The 17,491-nt window shown below is 46.6% G+C and overlaps 4 protein-coding genes across 8 annotated transcripts in view; 3 read left to right on the forward strand and 1 right to left on the reverse strand.

Moving 5' to 3' along the window:
* Positions 1–2,345, forward strand: part of NUP210L (nucleoporin 210 like) — a 90,791-nt gene extending 88,446 nt beyond the window's left edge. For 2 of the 3 annotated variants that reach the window (XM_070607399.1, XM_070607400.1), the window contains 3 exons: positions 1,257–1,361; positions 1,907–1,981; positions 2,068–2,345. In XM_070607399.1, coding sequence (XP_070463500.1) covers positions 1,257–1,361; positions 1,907–1,981; positions 2,068–2,168 — 281 coding nt within the window. In that variant the 3' untranslated portion in view covers positions 2,169–2,345. The remainder of the gene's footprint in view (positions 1–1,256; positions 1,362–1,906; positions 1,982–2,067) is intronic. The other variant, XM_008526903.2, reaches the window with a different exon arrangement.
* A 255-nt stretch (positions 2,346–2,600) lies between these two features.
* On the reverse strand, positions 2,601–4,440 carry RPS27 (ribosomal protein S27). Of its 2 annotated transcripts, none has more exons than XM_008526905.2 (4): positions 4,180–4,440; positions 3,758–3,866; positions 3,055–3,165; positions 2,601–2,686 (listed from the first exon to the last, which is right to left on the reverse strand). In XM_008526905.2, exons 1-4 carry the CDS (start codon positions 4,183–4,185, stop codon positions 2,658–2,660), a joined length of 255 nt encoding a protein of 84 aa, XP_008525127.1. In that variant the 5' UTR covers positions 4,186–4,440; the 3' UTR covers positions 2,601–2,657. The 2 variants fall into 2 exon arrangements, with proteins under 2 accessions (XP_008525127.1, XP_070463565.1); XM_070607464.1 differs by having other exon boundaries at positions 3,947–4,218.
* Positions 4,441–7,161: 2,721 nt separating this feature from the next.
* On the forward strand, positions 7,162–11,811 carry RAB13 (RAB13, member RAS oncogene family). 2 transcript variants are annotated; one of them, XM_008526883.2, is made up of 8 exons: positions 7,162–7,920; positions 9,231–9,291; positions 10,158–10,218; positions 10,462–10,539; positions 10,650–10,739; positions 10,862–10,927; positions 11,030–11,083; positions 11,257–11,811. In XM_008526883.2, the coding sequence occupies exons 1-8, from the start codon at positions 7,797–7,799 to the stop codon at positions 11,332–11,334; spliced, it is 612 nt and encodes a 203-aa protein (XP_008525105.1). In that variant the 5' UTR covers positions 7,162–7,796; the 3' UTR covers positions 11,335–11,811. The 2 variants fall into 2 exon arrangements, with proteins under 2 accessions (XP_008525105.1, XP_070463595.1); XM_070607494.1 differs by lacking the exon at positions 9,231–9,291 and having other exon boundaries at positions 7,668–7,920.
* On the forward strand, positions 11,580–17,409 carry JTB (jumping translocation breakpoint). The gene is made up of 5 exons (XM_008526881.2): positions 11,580–15,673; positions 15,842–15,879; positions 16,082–16,164; positions 16,616–16,695; positions 17,087–17,409. The coding sequence occupies exons 1-5, from the start codon at positions 15,591–15,593 to the stop codon at positions 17,241–17,243; spliced, it is 441 nt and encodes a 146-aa protein (XP_008525103.2). The 5' UTR covers positions 11,580–15,590; the 3' UTR covers positions 17,244–17,409.
* The last annotated feature ends 82 nt before the right edge of the window (positions 17,410–17,491 follow it).

The following is a 17,491-nucleotide window of genomic DNA, read 5'->3' on the forward strand; positions in this document are numbered from 1 at the left end:
CTAACTGTATAACTATATCACAAATTAGGTTTTCTCTTTTGATATAATTAGTTTCCTTTATTCCAACATATTTTATTTTTTGCATTTAATGACATTCTGAGATGGGAGCCATAGACTTCACCAGACTGCCCAAGTTGCCCACAGCAAAAAAATGGTTAGAACCCCTGCAACTTCTTGGAGATAAGAGGGACCAGTGGGAACAGTACTACCACAGTGGGTGGGAGTGGTTAGATACAAATACCCAACCCAACCTTCAGCTCATTGACATAGGCATGAGTGCACCTACTGGTTTATGCCAGGCATGGTACCTACCGCAGAAATCAGATTAAAGACAGGGCCCAAGTGGAGAGAAAGGAATTAATTCAAGGTAGCCAGAACAAAGGGGTGCTAGAAAAGTGGGTAATGTGCCTCCTAAGTTTTATTTGGACTTTCAACAGTGGGACTCGAAGAGGGATTAGTATTAATCTTTTTAGTGTATGCACCTCAAGCAACCTTATTCCTCAGTGAAGCAGTCTGTAAACAGTGTGAAGTTGTGAAAGAGCACAGTGAAGAGGTAAGACCAGTTAGGAGTCCAGAGGTATAGGGCCTATACTAGGGATGCAGAATAGGAACTAGTTAGGAGGGCCTGGTGACAATTTATAGGAGAAGGCCTGGAAGTTCAGGCAGTTTGGCAGGGCAGGGAGAGTTCATTTTTTAAGCATTGAAGAATTTGAAATAACCAAAGGCAGATGCCAAATATGCTTCAAAGACACAAGTCTAAAGTTTTATTGAGGACAAAGTTATATACAAATCAGAATGCTCCCAAGAAATGACATCCTGAGTAAAAAAGGACAAGAGGTGCCTGGATTTAAGTCATTGGTAATCCAAAGAAATATTTCAGGTTAGAGGTGTTAGAATTAAAAGTTCAATCACCATAGACTGTCACAAATTTGGTGAAGGGAAGCATGTCAAAGTACACAGGAAAGGTTAACAGGCATTTTAAAGTGGCAGAGGATTTAAATACCCTTTTGTAAGCTAGGACATAGAAATAAAACGTTCAAGAATTGAAGGAGTTTATTTTGGAGATAAGAAAAAACAAGAGAGAGGTGGAGGAGCCAAATACAGTTCAACTTTTACTCTGGCAAAATGCAAAACAATTTCCTAGAGGGCTGGCTTTTGAGTGCTGCTAGATACTTACGACCACCCCCAAGTTTTTAAATGCAGCATCTGCCCTGGATGTATAACTATTATCTTGTTTTGTTCTGGCCAATGCATAGCTCCATGTGAAGAGTCAGGTGTCATCCAGAAGTTTATGGGTTCTTACCAGGTCCTCCTCTTTACCCTCTTTGCGGTGGTGGCATCAACAGCTTTCATCTTTCTAGGTAAGGAGTCCTTACATTCAGCACCGTGGACTTTTGACTTGGAAACTGCCTTCATTTTATTTCACAAACTAAACGAGGATGAAAATTAGCTGTTTATCACATCTAATTTGGGACAAGCAGTTGAAACTGATTTAGACTCCCTACCCATCTAGTGGATTAAAGGTCCTACTCAACTTACTACTACCAAGCAGAAATAAACTGGACGTGGCAAACACACACTACTCAGAAGTGGAAATCACTGCTAAATCTTGATATAATCGCTAGTTTTGTTCAAATTCATAGCTAGAGATAATTCAAGCAACTTGTCTACACCTGCATTTTCCCCTATCTTTTAGCCCTAAATTGAAAGAAAATACCTCTAAAAACTCATGGAATAAAAACTCCCTGTAAGTATATTACTATGAAGTTATTTAATTTGAAGCATTACTACTTTTTTATAGCAATACTTAAATCTCTAAATGTTAGAGTTGACTTTGCCCCTAAGGCTTTCCTCCAGTGAAAATAGATCTGCCTCTTTGGTGACATCTCCCTTGTTCTTTTTCCAGCATACAATGCCTTCCTAAACAAGATACAGACAGTTCCAGTTGTCTATGTACCAACTCTAGGCACATCACCGACAGGTAAAGAATCATCCTTATCTTTGAAAACTTCAGATATCCATGTTTTATTCACCCTTCATCTCCCTCCCTTCCTCCTTTACTTCTAGGTTCTTATACCTCCACACGTTCTCCTCCTCCCTTCGTGAGTCCACAACCCCCACCAGCCCAAAGTCGGCTACAACATTGGCTATGGAGTATAAGGCACTAACCTCTGCTTGGACGAGTCCCCTCAACTGTAGGGGACTGGAGATTTCTAGCCCTAGACCTGGAGCCTAGCAGCAACCCCTAGACTCATCTCAAGCCTCCAAAGAAAGCTTCAGAGAACTGTTCATAAAGAATTCTAAGCCGTTTTGTATTAAAGTGGTGTGTTAGATTGTGTTTTGAAGATCAACTGTCAGTTCTTAATTCTAAGAAAACATAAAACTGAAAGTAAATATCCCATTTATATATTATCTCAGATTTTTAGTCAAACTCCAAAGATTTACTCCATGAGCCTACATGGACAGAAATATCCCAAATGGACTTTTTAAGTACTTGGCCACTTACTTGCCCCAAATGACTCTAGCAGTCCACTCTTCTGGTTGCCCCTGAATACTTGAGGTAGGAACTTCCTAGCAGTAAAACAAGACAATAAACAGGATGTATCCAAAATGTGTTTATTGGGATGGTTTCCCACTCATCTTGACTCAGGGTGCTTTTAGTGCTGCTTCCGTCTGAAGGAACATCCTGGAAGAAAGTTTCAGAGGTTAACTGACAGCAGCCTACTTACCCTGCCCACTCCCACAAAACAAAATGATGCCTGATGATCTACCCACAGGAAAGCTCTCTATTTTTCTCAACTCCTTTAGCTACTAGTCACTTAAGGACCTCATTATCAGCTTTGGCTCATAAGAAGCTCCTTTTATCACCCATCCATCTCAGCTTTAGACAGTAGTCATTTGAGATTAAGAAATACATGGTTTATGGTAATACTTCTGGGGAAAAGACTATGGAATCCAACTCTCTTTACAAGACAGTCTGATAACATATTATACAGGATCCCTCTCACTAGAAGATTCAAAGTCCAAAATCACAACATTCATTAAACCATTTACCTTCTGTAAGCCTTGCTTTTCCACCTGTAGGCTGGCAGAGAACAGTGGAGCAGCCAACACACAAAACTACTGTTTGTGCATGGCTAAAAACGGTGGTGATCTTATAGCATCCTAGAAAAACATCAGGAAGGAGTTATATATGTTCCATGCCCTTCTTCACTTACATGTATGCTATCATGTATTAACTGCTAAGACATGCATGTTATGTAAACTCTTGAAATTACTATCCTATTTTAAACTTGATTATCTAGCTCCAAGTATGTATTAATGTATCCAACTCAGAAGCAATGTGGACTACCTATGATTTTTTTTGTCAATGAGTGACCACCATCCCAGAGCCTGAAAGGGGAAGGAGTGGAATCAACAATTATTCAAGGGTCAAGAGGATGCTCCACTTGGCAGGGAGGGACGGTCAGTAAGGGGTCAATGTATCCACTCCCTTGCCTTCAGGTTCAAGTACATAAAACGACCAAAGCAGAAGCCCATCATCCCACTGTTTCCGAACACAAAGAAATGTCAGGGTTTGTATATGGAGTTTTGATGGCAGATCACTCTGGACACTAAAATGCAGAACTGTACCCATCTCACACATTCGAATTTTAAGAAACCAGGGCTGCTTTAAGGGTACGGCACAGCTCACACTACACCTTTTTCCAGTTCTTGGGGTCCAGGGCTGTCCCCATACTGCAAGCTATCTCCTCACCCGGGCATTTCACATCCATGAAGTAGGAATTGGGGCTCTGCACCAGGCGCTTCTTCTTGTGTTTCCTCTTCTCCTCTTCTGGAGAGGGATGCAGGAGATCCTTTGCGAGCTAGGAGAGGCAGAAAAGCAGAGATTTAGAAACCAACGGCGAAAATGGGATGATCGAAAACAGCTCCCACTGCCACACACCGGGGAGAGCTCGCCCCTCGCCGCCCCTGGTGTCTGCGCAGCTGGGCCGCCATCTTATCTGCTCTCTGCTCCTGTCTATGCAGGGGGCCCCGCGGGCCTCTGCGGTCCCTGTGGTTAATGTCCTAGGAAGTGCGGAGGGCAAACGAAGGCCCTCTACGATCCGAAATCAGCGTGCGGGGAGCCTGCGGACAGAAGAGCAAGATCTCCGCCGAAACCTGGACCAAGGAACTCACAGGCATGTTCTCGTGGAGAGGTCGTCACCGCCGGAAAGGAGCGAAAGCGGAAATCCTGCTCCTTATATCCGTCATCCTGCAGGAAGTGACGCCCGGGCCTTCAGCCGCCATCTTGGGAAGGTCCCTCTCTCAAGGTTTGTTTGTGGTGGGGGTGAGAGGAGGCTGCCATTTTCGGAAGGTCTCTAAATGATAGTCATGACACAGTGTGTCGCCATGTTGAGAGAGGGAGCTTGCTGTCTTAAGAACGTCAGCGTTTGATCTCTGTCAGGGGATAAATAGACACTTTTTAAGTTTCCTGCTACACTTTAACAGTTGAAAACAGCGAGACCGAGCCATGTGGGGACTTCTTAAATTTCTTTACTATTTTTCAATTGGTTTAGTCTGCCCATTTTTAACAATTCAGAAACGTAAATATTAGAAAAGAAAGTCCTCCTCGTTTCCGCCACCCCCATCGTACTCAGGGTTAAGCAGTGTTAAATTTTAACCTGGGCCAGTCCTGTGGCCGAGCGGTAAAGTTGTGTGCTCTGGTTCAGATCCCTGGTGCGGACGTGACACTGCTCACCAGGCTGTGCTAAGGCGCAGTCCCACAGAGCACAACCAGAAGGACCTACAACCAGAATATTCAACTATGCACTGGGAGGCTTTGGGGAGAAGAAGAAGAAAAAAAGATTGGCAACACATGTTAGCTCAGGTGGCAATCTTTAAAAGAAAATTTTGGGGGGCCGGCTCCGTGGCTGAGTGGTTAAGTTCGCGGCTCCGCTGCGGCGGCCCAGGGTTCGGATCCTGGGCGCGGACATGGCACCGCTCATCAGGCCACGTTGAGGCGGCGTCCCATGTCCCATATCCCACAACCAGAAGGACCTGCAGCTAAGATATACAACTGTGTCCGCGGGGGGTTGGGGGAAATAAAGCAGAAAAAAAAAAAAAAAGATTGGCAACAGTTGTTAGCCCAGGTGCCAATCTTAAAAAAAAATTTTTTTTAATTGTCTCCTTCCACTCCTTTCCCTCTGACAATAATTACATCAAACACTTATATAGTGATTACTATGTGCATACTTCTGGCTGCTTTACATATGTTAATTAATCTTCACAACTCTATTGAGTTGATGCTATTATCATGCACATTTTACAGCTTAGGAAAGTCATGCCCAGAGAAGTTAAATAAGTTGTCCAAAGTACTACTAAACTGCCTTCCAAAAAGTTTGTGCCAGTTTACATTCCCGCATCCTTTTCCCCCATTTTCACCAGCACTGCCCTTCCAAGATTTATAATTTTGGCAGGATTTACACCTTTGACAAGGAATGAGAAGAAAGGAAAAAGACGACCAAAGCATCATCTTCTATAATAATGACCAAAGGTTTAGAATGTTCATTTGTCATAACGGAGGAATGAGATGACCCAAATGGCATTTGGGGACCTGGTTAATTCCAGAGAAAAGGAATAGGGTAAAGCATGTGAGTTCCAATCAGAGATGTGCTGGTAAAAGTTTAACAACCAGCTCTGTGGAAGAAAGCTCTGATTTATTGTCTTTGCTAATGTCAGTGGTATAAATACTCCCACCATGGCTGATTTCAAATGCCCAATGTGACGTCATTAAACACAGAGTTAGAAGGGCTGGCCCCGTGGCCCAGTGGTTAAGTTCACATGCTCCAATTTGGCGGCCTAGGGTTTCACCAGTTCGGATCCTGGGCGTGGACATGGCACCGTTCATCAGGCCATGTTGAGGCAGCATCCCATATAGCACAACCAGAAGGACCTACAACTAGAATATACAGCTATGTACTGGGGGGCTTTGGAGAGAAGAAGAAAAAAAGAAGAGGAAGATTGGCAACATGTGCTAGTGCAGGTGCCAATCTTTAAAAAAATAAATAAATAAACACAGAGTTAGAGACATGCACAATCTGTCCTCATGAGCCAATCAGAACTGGTTAGAGCACATTATTGTTGGGTGGGTGGGAAAAACCTATGAGGAAGTGACATTTAGGCTGAGATCTGAAAGACAAGGAGTCAGTCATACAACATGCTGGGGGAAAAGCATTCTAGGCTGAGAGAAGAGCTTGTGAATACAAAACCTAAGGCCAGAATGAGCCTGCAATGGAGGAAAAGGCATTGTTGCCGAAGCTCTGAGAGCTAAGGGGAGAGTACTACCAAGATGAGATTCCAGTGAAACAAGATATACACCAGCATAAATACAGTTTAGACAGGTGAGCAAGAATAATACGGTGGATGAAAAAGTCCAGATCCAGGCAAAATAAGATGAAAAGAAAAAGAACTGATGGATTTTTATCAGAACAATCTATGAAAATTGAAGTGTTAAGGGCTGATGAGAGGTGGTTTGGCCAGTGAGGAGAAATAGAGAAGACTCAAGGTTTGTGACACAGCTTGAAGACATAATGGGAGGTGAGAGAATGGACAAAAGGGGATCGAATAGTTGTGTTTTAGAAGGGACAAACTTAGGCACAGAAGGTGACAAGGATAAGTGAAGTGACAAAAGATGCCTTCTCACAACCAGTACACTATTGTTATACAAAGACGATTCTATTGACCCACTATTAGAAAAGCAGATATTTTGAGTAATTTTTTCCAAAGGCGAAAATAAACTTGATTCTTTATAGCCATGCTTTCCGTACTTCAGCTTCCTGGTTGCCCAGGCTACATATTCACAGCTTGTTCAGTGGAGTATCAGGAGTACTGGTCAGGGCTGTGTTAAAAGATCCACAACTCATCAAAAAAAATGAGACCAGACATTTGTAGTCCCAATTTGTCTTCCTGGGCTTGCTTGTCAGATAAATCACACATAAGGTCCCAGAAGGAAGTCTGTTTCATCTGAAGCCCCAGAATGTGTCTAGGTGAACTCTTGGGGAGGCGAGCGGGGCGGGGAGGCGCGGAGGGCGGACGGGGGAGTTGGTGGTTGTTGGTATTGGGGTAAGGTGGGGCTGATTCAGTGTATAATTAATTTTAATTTTCATTGTGTTCCACCAGGGGGCAGACGGACACAACAACTAACCTACTCCAAGGCATCCCGCTTTTTTCAAAAGGAGTGGGGATTCTAGAACTAAGGGCTTGGAACACTAACATCAGAATTCTAGAACTGTCCCAGAAAGCTTCTATCTCCCTTGAATAGCCCTTCCAAAACTCAGCCTTCAGTTTTTGTTAAGTCCCAATGCCATCCCCTCCGTCACCCTTATTTTCCCAAACTTTTCCCTTCCCCTAATTGCTCTAAAATTCCTCTTCCACCGATCATCTTGGTTAATCTTCTACTTCCCTTCACTCCAGCTTCTCTGGCCTCAGACTGGAAAAGTTAGGTCACAAGAGCTGGACGATAGTAAGCAAAAATTTGTGGGAAATGGCGAGAGAGGTAGGCCAGCCTAGGCTGGGAAGGGAAAGCCCAGTGAAGAGGAGGCTGGGCTGGCTGCCCTGGCCGGGCGAAAGGGGTGGGCGGGCAGGGGGTGGGGCCCAGAGGAGTGCCGCCTCTCCTCCTTCCCGGAGCCTGGGCGGAGAGGGAGGAAAACTTCTTCCTGGCCTGGGCTCCGGCTGCTCTGTCTGCCAACCCTCCAATCCCGCCTACCAGTGCCCGGCGCTTCCCCACCCCTCCCCCGGCTCCCCCAGTGTCCGCCATGGCCAAAGCCTACGACCACCTCTTCAAGTTGCTGCTGATCGGGGACTCGGGGGTGGGCAAGACTTGTCTGATCATTCGCTTTGCAGAGGACAACTTCAACAACACTTACATCTCCACCATCGGTGAGCCCACTGGCCATATCCCAGACCCCGGACTCCCCTATGCCCTCATCCTCCGGCTCCTGAATTACTGGTGACCCCTCTTTTCAGTCCCCTGAGAAAGAGGTTTCTAAACTCCAGTCCCTCAGCCCTGTCTCAGACCCATCCCCCATACATGTCTGTGGATGGTACCCAAACCTCTAACTTCTCTGAGGTCTCCTGGTAACTCCAGTTTGGCCAGCCCCTCATTTTCTTGGTACCATCCTTCTCCTTCATCTCCTCAAATCCACATGAACCCTTCTCTATTTCTCTCTCAGTTCCGCTTCCCCCACCCCCATTCACCTAGAACTCTTGATCCACTCTCCATATTTCCTGTATCCCCTCTCCCTGAACATCTTTCTCACAATTCTGCTACCCTCTTTCTGTCCCGCTGAGTTTCAAACTCTCTCATTGTATCCCCCACCTTACCATCTATTTCTTAGTCTCCTTGCCCCTCAACTTGATAGGGGGTTAGGGAGGGTGCAACAGAGTGGCCGAGTGTGCTGGAGGGTGGCCCAAGGACTGATCATGAATATGCAGTCAGCCTGGTAAGGAAGGTGGGAAAGAGGGGACTTTTGGGGTCTCTGAGTCAGCCTGGTGACTCAGCCTCCTTCCTGGGGCTCCCAACAGGCTTGGGGGAGGTGCCCAAGTTTCCACCAAGAACATTGTCTCCCCTCCTCCTCTCTCATCTTTCTTAATCTCCTCTGGCCTGGGAAATAGGACAAGGAGAGTCTCTAGACAATTCTGATTAGAAAGGGAAAGGAAAAATGCCCCTCTTTCCTAGTTCAGTCTCAGGAGGAATCTTGTTCAGCCTCAGACTTTCTTGGTTCCAAGCCTGGCCTACTAGTTAATTCACATAGAGTGGCATCAGCTACTTTTCCCTCACTCTTTACCCTATAGGGCCAGGAGAGTAAGTGGAGTACCGAGAGTAGAGGGTTCTAAAAACCAGAAAGGAACAGAAATCTGAAAGTAATATTTTGGAGGAGACAGACTGAATTGAGGGAGTTGTCAGCTGGCATGTCTGACTACTCAAGAGGTCCCTTAAGGGCCCTAAGCCTCCCTGCAGAATTTTTATTACCTTCTCGCCCCAAAGTCCATAAACTCTAAGTAAAAACAATTATGCTTGCTGTACAAATACAGCTTTGAGAAAATTCTCCTAGTTTTACACTTCCAACAAGATTGCTTCTCAAGTGCCTCCCCTTCAGAATTTCTGGCATTGCTGCTGCTCCATTCCAGTCTTTCCTACCACACACTTTTACATGCACACGCGTACATGTGTGCACTCTCCACCCTAGGAATTGATTTCAAGATCCGCACTGTGGATATAGAAGGGAAGAAGATCAAACTGCAAGTCTGGTGAGTGAATCCCCCAGGACTCCTAACCAGACCTCCTCATTTACTTCCTGTAAACTTTTTCCTTCCATTTTGCTTCATTTCTCTCCCTTTCCCCATTGTTCCTTCCAGTTCTTCTCCTAATCCATTTCTGTCACCTAACTCAGATGTCTTTCCATCTCTCTTCCTGCTCGCTTAACTATTTTCAGCTTTTTTCTAACTCTCTTGCCTCTCCTGGCTCCAGAGCATTTTCTGAACTTGACAACAAATCGCTGTTGAGCTATAATGTGGAAACAGGCTCTAAGCAGTTAAATAGCAAATAGCAGAATTATACTTGACTCTAAGTCTAGTACTCTCTTTAAATTATGGAGAGCCTGGAAAGCTAAGTGCAGAGGTTTGACTTGACTGTCATAAGGAAGCTGGAGCCCCTGAAGGTGTTTAAGTGGTAGAGGCTTAATGGAGGATTTATGACAAAATAGATAAGAGTAGGCTGTGGCTCAAATTCTGGCTCTGTTACAGAATGACCCTCGTCAGTTATTTAGCCTCTCCAAATCTGTTTCCTCATTTGTAAAATAGGGATAATAAAACATGTCTCACAGGGATAGAGTGAAGATTAGATAAAATGGCACATACATATAAAATGATCCATACGCGGTGCTTGGCAGAGTAAGCATCCAGTGAATAAACCAGAAAGATCTTGTTTCTTAGGCCTCTACCATCTCTCAGTATTAGCCCAACTGTCTTTCATCCCTTTCCCCCTTTGCTGTTTCCTTATTCTGTTCCTGTCAGCCCCACACTGTTATAAAAAGCTAAATTCTTAGCCAAGGGGAATGCTCTCTTTGAAGAGCCCTTCCCTCTATCCCACCGCATGAAATATTCCACCTCTTCAGGGACACAGCTGGCCAAGAGCGATTCAAGACGATAACTACTGCCTATTACCGGGGAGCCATGGTACGAAGTGTGGGTCTGGACAAGGGATGAGGGCATGAGGCAGTAGAATGTAGGTTTATGAGTACAGAGGGGCAGGGGTTGGAGCAGGGAAAAATGGGGGGCACAGTGTGAGTTGCAGAGGGCCCCACATGGCCTAGTGATTAGACTCCTGGATAGAACTCGCAGGGTCATTTAGAGGACAGTGGGAAGCCTAAACAGGGGAATATGGTCTAAGGCTCCATTGTGAACTCTGCCATCCCCCAGGGCATTATCCTAGTATACGACATCACAGATGAGAAATCCTTTGAGAATATTCAGAACTGGATGAAGAGCATCAAAGAGGTAAGGACCCTCCCAGAGAGATGGGGGAATTGGGTAGAACCTGGAGGATGAAGAGGACTGTGAAGATGAGCAGGACCCAACTTTTACTCATCTTACCCTTTTGCTCCCAGAATGCCTCCGCTGGGGTGGAGCGCCTCCTGCTGGGGAACAAGTGTGATATGGAGGCCAAGAGGAAGGTGCAGAAGGAGCAGGCCGATAAGGTAAAGACCAAGCTGGGCAATGTTCTGGAAAAGGGCTGGGAGGGCCAAGATAAGGTCAGATTGCAGAAGACTTGGCTACTGCCCTTTCTTCAACTTTCTTCTTCCCATTTCACTCCCTACAGTTGGCTCGGGAGCATGGAATCCGATTTTTCGAAACAAGTGCCAAATCCAGTATGAATGTGGATGAGGTGAGAGACACCCCACTCCCCCCCCTGAAGAGATGACGTATTGGAAGATAGATTTTTCTTCCCCTCCAATCTGTTCTGACCAATCTCTCCTTTCCCCATTAGGCTTTCAGTTCCCTGGCCCGGGACATCTTGCTCAAGTCAGGAAGCCGGAGATCGGTGAGTTGGTTCTGCTGGGCTAAGCCCCACTATGTATTTGTATGTTGGGAGTAAAAACTGAGGAGGGGAGCAGTGCTAAGACTTCGCATGAGGGTGGGTCCCCTTCAAACAGTTTATAGCCTCAGACTCCAGCGAGCTATTCTCATCCTGACCCTGTGCCCTTCTCCATCTAGGGAAACAGCAACAAGTCCCCCAGCACTGACCTGAAAACTTGTGACAAGAAGAACACCAACAAGTGCTCCCTGGGCTGAGGACCCCTTTTTGCCTTCCCACCCTAAGCCTGGAGGCTGAACCTGAGGGAGGCAGGGCTGAGCGGCTGGGCAGGGGAGAAATAGCAGGTAGGGCTTGGAGTGATAGAGATGGGTAGACGGTGGAAGAATGAGGAGAAAATGGAGAAGAAAAAAGGAAGGAGAGGGAAGGAAAGAGGAAAAGAAGGAAAGGAGGCAGAATAGGCAAGGTGAAGAGAAAGAATTGAGGAAGTGAAAAAAGGTGAGAAGGAGGTAGGGAGATAGGGAGGAGGAAAGGAGGGATACATGGCCCTGGGCCTCAGACCTTCCCTTTGTTTCCAGGGCAAACATAAATGTAAATAAATGATTGCTTTATTCTCATACTGGGTCAGGTTTTAGCGTCCTGTGAGAGGCTGGCTCAGTGCCACCCTCTGAAGGTTTGGTCCTGTCTTGTCACTCTACATGGTCTTTCTCAGTATTAAAGGCTGCCATTTGCACAAATGTCCCTGGTTTGGGTAACTTCCATCATTGTTGGAATTGCTCTCTACTCATAAACCTAATCCTCCCTCTCTAAGGTGGTTGGTCTGCCTGAATCTGGCTGGGTTCTTGTGATGCCAGGACTAGTCCTGCAGTTCTCCCTTCCCCAGCTGTTTATTTGATGAGGAAAACAGCAAGGAACAGAGACCCTGACAGTCTGGACATCTTCTTTCCATGATGGGGTTTAGAGGATCCTTGTGGGCAGAGCCCTGTCTAAGAGATTCCGAAAGAGGAGGAAGACTCTTTCTTGGGCCTCCCCAGGGGAGTGACAGCCCAAGCCTCAGGGAAATAACAGGACCTGGGATTGTGTATCCAGTGATTTCTGCAAGCACCTTTGAGTTTGCCAGGAATGCCGTTAGGCAGCTGGTAGGCATTATTATCTGCTTTTATAGATGAGGAAAATGAGACACAGAAGAGGTTCATTTACTAATAAATACTTTATTGAGCATCTACTATGTACCAAGCACAATGGTCAAGTTAAACATAACCATTGGGTGGTACTTAGCAGAAGAGGGACAAGCAAATTTTAACAAACACAGCTCCTAACTACTGCATAACAAAGAGGGAAAACTATTGGGAAGCAAAAGAACCACCACCAGAAAGCTTGGCTTTGATATACAGGGCCCTCAAGTATGCATAGTTCCCTTTACCCTTTCACATTAAACAGCAAAATTATCTCACAGACTTGATCTTTTAACAGGACAATGAAAATGTCAGGTTTGGTTTGGACAAAACACTATTAGAAAAATCCTCTCATTTTATTCATAGATATTATGTTCAAGGCATTTAAGAAATCCCCAAGCCTACAGTATGCAAATCTGTGGCACAACCCTTGAGTCAGCAGCAAAGCGTTTTTTGTGCTGCTGAGGGTTTTTTTGCTGAGGCAGATTGGCCCTGAGCTAACATCTGTTGCCAATCTTCCTCTTTTTGCTTGAGGAAGATTTTCCCTGAGCTAACATCTGTGCCAGCCTTCCTCTATCTTGTACGTAGGTCACCACCATGGCATGCCACCACCAAGTGGTGTAGGTCTGTGCCCGGGAACTGAACCTGGGCTGCCGAAGCAGAACTTAACCACTAGGCCACGGGGCTGGCCCCATGTGCTATTGTTTTGTTGGTAAAAGACAACACTCAAAAAAAGTACGACAGTGATGGGAGAAGAACCTGGGAAATGATTTGATAACTGTATTAAGTATCCAAACTTCAATGAGGTAATGATCCTTATGTGTGGCTTATGTTTGAGCTCTGTAGTCAACTGCCCAGCTGGTTTAATTTGCTCACGAGATGAGGAAAGACTTGCATCTTATGAATCCCAGGAAGAAAACTGACTGATATCTTCATCATACCCCAGAGCAGGTATTTTAAAATCCAGTTTCAGTGTAGAGATCCTATTCAATTGCTTGGGACAGCTATTGGAAGTGAGATCTTATAAAATCTCACAGCTTGTCATGAGACATGGTAGGACTGGGTAAAGAGTAACAATACTAAAAGATATCAGCCAAAACTTATATTATAGCTAAAAACTGTTGGGCAAAAACCCACACCCTACTTTCTGTAACATACGACTATTTTTTTTTTTTTTTTTGAGGAAGATTAGCCTTGAGCTAACTGCTGTCAATCCTCCTCTTTTCACTGAGGAAGACTGACCCTGAGCTAACCCATCTTCCTCTACTTTTTTATACGTGGGACGCCTTCCACAGCATAGCTTGCCAAGCGGTGCCATGTCTGCACCTGGTATCCGAACCAGCGAACGAACCCCAGGCCACCAAAGCGGAACCTGCACACTTAACTGCTGCACTACCGGGCCGGCCCCAACATACCACTATTGACACAAACAGGCAGATAATTAACTTAAAGGAATGCATAAATAGTCTCAAGCAAAATTAAAGCTCAGCCCTCACCAGGCTTTTTTTTTCCCAACTCCCACCCAATGATCTTTCCACAGACTGATAGTTTCTGCTCTTGAGAAGCCAGCTTTAAGTTTTAGGGGGAAGACAGAATTTATGGGATATAGCGCCAGATACGCTGTTAATCCCAAAATAAAGTGCTTTAGTCCTTAGGGCTGTTGGGGAGAGGAGGGAGCTGTGGTCTTTAGGCTAGAAAAACTTATGGGGGAGGAGAATGTGGAACAGAGTTAGCAAGAAACAAGTATGGGGATAAGCCCTTTGATCTGGAGAAGTGGGGTCCAGATTATTATTATATAAAGTTTATTTTAAGTACCTCCTATCTATCTACTGAGCATCTAAGAAAACTAAACTCACATGATCCAGTTGTCTGGGAGGCTGCTGACATACGTATATGTAAAACTAGGACAATTCTGGCAGCATTAGGATAGTGACCAATATGTTCCCAGACAGTAAAGCATGAACCCAGAGTGTGGGTCAAGTCACTGAGGTTCTGGATATGTATCAAGGTTTAACTGCATAGGGATGGAAAACAGACATAAATCCTTAGCCCTGGAGTTGAAAGTCTGGGCTCAAGCCTCAGCTCTCACTCACTAGCTGGGTGACCTTGGACAAGTCACTTATACTCTGAGCTTACTCATAAAGCAGGGATAATACCAACTCTGATTCCTCAGGATTACTGAGGAGGATCAAAATGAGCTAAATGTTGCATTCAAAAAGTATGATACAAATGTAAGGCAATATAATTAGAAGAGAATAAGGAAAGTGTTTTCATACACAGGTGATTTGCATCTCGCCAAAAAACCCTAAAAATGCATATTAGCATTTCCATTTTATGTTGAACACTGAGAACCAGATACCATCCTAGAGTAACATAGCTCATAAGCACCTTAGACACAACACTCATTGGGACTTCAAATCTCGTACTTTCCTCGTTGCACTAAAGATTATTCCATTATATAGGAGCAAGAGAGAGCCGAGAACATTTGAGGTTATTCAAAGGACCAGTTCTGGGGAGTAATTTAGCAATTAAGCTAAGAGAAGGTGACATCTGAGTACTAGAGCTGAGTGGGAGCAAAGAGACAAGGGAAGCCTTCAGGTTCACTGTGGGTCTCGGGAGAAAGTGCAGTTTCGCCTCCATCCCTGGGCCGCCAACCCCCCTTCTCCCTTGACCATCCACCGAGGCGGGAAGGATGAGATGGGGAAGAGTGTCCGGAAGGCTGAGGGTGAATGGTGAATCGCGGGTTTTAAGGAGGGAGCAAAGTCCTGAGAGGACGACGGATTGTTCTTTTTTACGTCTCGCTGCTGACCGAGCCCAGAATGGGTAAGGAGGCGACAGCCCAGGGAGCAGCGAAGCGAGAGAGCAGGCAAGCCTCACAGCCGCCATTTCCCGCTCCGGCGGAGGCTTGCCAGGCCCAGCATGCCCCGCGGCGCGAGCCAATGGCCGCGGTCGTCGCACTGGCGCCGTGACGGCCGCCACCACCCGGAAGACTACAAGCCCCGACAGGCGGCAGCTCGCGCGCCCCCGCCCCCGCCGACCGGCCCGCGCTCGGGATCCTCGGCGGGGCAAGATGGCCGCGCCGCGAGCGGGAGCGCTGGGGAGGGGCTGCTAGGCCCGACGAGCGGCCGAAGACCGGGCGCGCAGCCCCGAACGATCGATGCGCCTTGGCTTCTCGCCGTGGCCATGGGGACGCCCCGGTAGAGCCTTTGGCCCGATAGGCAGCCCCAGCATCTCGCAGCCCTGACCTGGAACCTCCGGAGGGCTGCGGAACGAGCGCCGCCTCTGCGCTCCGGCCGGGGCACGAGGCCAGTCGAGCGGACAGGCGCGACCCTGAGCGCCCCATGCCTGCGGGCGCGGGGAGGCGTGGCCTCCCCCCAGGCCGCCACCTCTGCTGGTTGCTCTGCGCTGTCACCTTAAAGCTCTGGTGAGGAGGGGCTGAGGGCAGGGAAAAAGGGGGGACGAGGGGAGCGGGTCGTCGCCGCCCCCGGAGATGAGGGATACTGTGTCCCTGCACCGCGGAGGCGAGGTGGCGGGGGAGGGGGTCTGGTTTCTGGTTTCTGACTTTTGCGCTTTTCCCCCTCACCCGCTGCAGCCAAGCAGACGCGCCGGTGCGGGAGGAGAAGCTGTCAGGTGGGTGATGGCCTGAGAACCCCGCGCCCCCATAGTTTTGTTTCGTTTTTACATCCTCCCATATACCAAGAGCACAGGTGGAAAAGGGCGGCACCATGGAGAGTGAGGGCATTCAGCTGTGCTGGGAAGTTGAATGGGCAGAAGCTTTGGGAGAAATATTTTCTAAATGAGGTCTGGGGCTGGCATTTCTCTTCCCTTTTAGTGAGCGCCTCAAATTTGCCGTGCTGGCTGGTGGAAGAGTCTGTGGTGGCAGAAGAGTGTGCTCCATGTTCTAGTTTCCAGGCTGTGAGTATCTGTTTTCTGGCCCTTTTTTTCCCACATCTAATCAGTCCCTAAGTCTTACTAAGTGGGCCTCTGCATTATCTTTTCGTCTTTTTCCTCGCAGTCTCAGTATATGTCCAAATCTTAACTTATCTCCCCCCGAAAATGTGCCCTTTTCTTTCCAAGTTAAGGCAATGTTTAGCTAATAACCATGTTATGTTCATTTTTAATCCAGTAGGCTCTGGAACCTGTCCCCACCTCTCCTAGACTATTGCCCCTGGAATGTTCTTTCTAACACACATTTCTAAGCAGGCAGCCGCCACTTCCACCATCCCCATCAGAACTCTTCATTAGATCTCTGTTGCCTACCATCTCTGAGCCATAGCACTTGGGCACCTGCCCCTTCGACTGGCAGCCTTTCTGCTTCTCCTGCTGCCCCTTCCTAACATGTGCTTTGGTCCTTTTCTCCTGGCAGAAAACCACCCCTGAGTGTGGTTCCACAGGGTATGTGGAGAAAATCACATGCAGCTCATCTAAGAGGAATGAGTTCAAAAGGCAAGTGCTATTTCTCTTCTTGAAACCCCCTAGCTCACCTCTGCTCCTAGGACTTTAGGTAGATAGTCCCACCTCTTCTTCTTGGTCTAAAAGTAGCATGGCATATTGGAGCCAAATTACTTGAACCCAAGTCCCAACTCTACTCCTCAGCACTATATTACTGGCCATATTTTCTCATGAGTAAAATTGGTTAACACCAGCTCTGCTTCCCTCACCAGAAAATGAAATGATATATCGGAGTGGGACTTATGTACTGTAAACACATTAGAAGGCTGAATCTGGTTTTCTCTTTTCCCCCTGGATATATCTTGGTTAGGCTGAAGTAGAAGAGAGATTAGAGAGTGAGGCTATCTGACCTTCCCTGGGAATAACTGTTTCTTCCTGCCCTCAGCTGCCGCTCAGCTGTGATGGAACAACACTTATTCTGGAAATTTGAAGGTGCTGTCGTGGGTGTGGCCTTGGTCTTCGCTTGCCTTGTCATCATTCGTCAGCGACAGCTGGACAGAAAGGCTCTGGAAAAGGTCCGGAAGCAAATCGAGTCCATATAGCTACCTGCTCCCCTTTTATATGGGTCTTAGCGACCCTACCTCAGACAGAGAAAGTAGAATGGACTGGCTTATGCCCCTGGTTCTTTGGAACCTTGTGGTGGCACCCCCTTTCTCCCATCTTCCTCCTTTGGATCATTAATGAGCACAATAAACAGAGTAAAATAGTTTCCTTCTCTACTGTAATTGGTTTGGGGCAGAAGTCATGGAGGCAGAGAGGGAAAGGGGATGGGAACTTTAGCCCTGTTTAC

The sequence above is a fragment of the Equus przewalskii genome, unplaced genomic scaffold (genome assembly GCF_037783145.1).
Source record: "Equus przewalskii isolate Varuska unplaced genomic scaffold, EquPr2 ChrUn-10, whole genome shotgun sequence".
Classification (NCBI taxonomy): domain Eukaryota; kingdom Metazoa; phylum Chordata; class Mammalia; order Perissodactyla; family Equidae; genus Equus; species Equus przewalskii.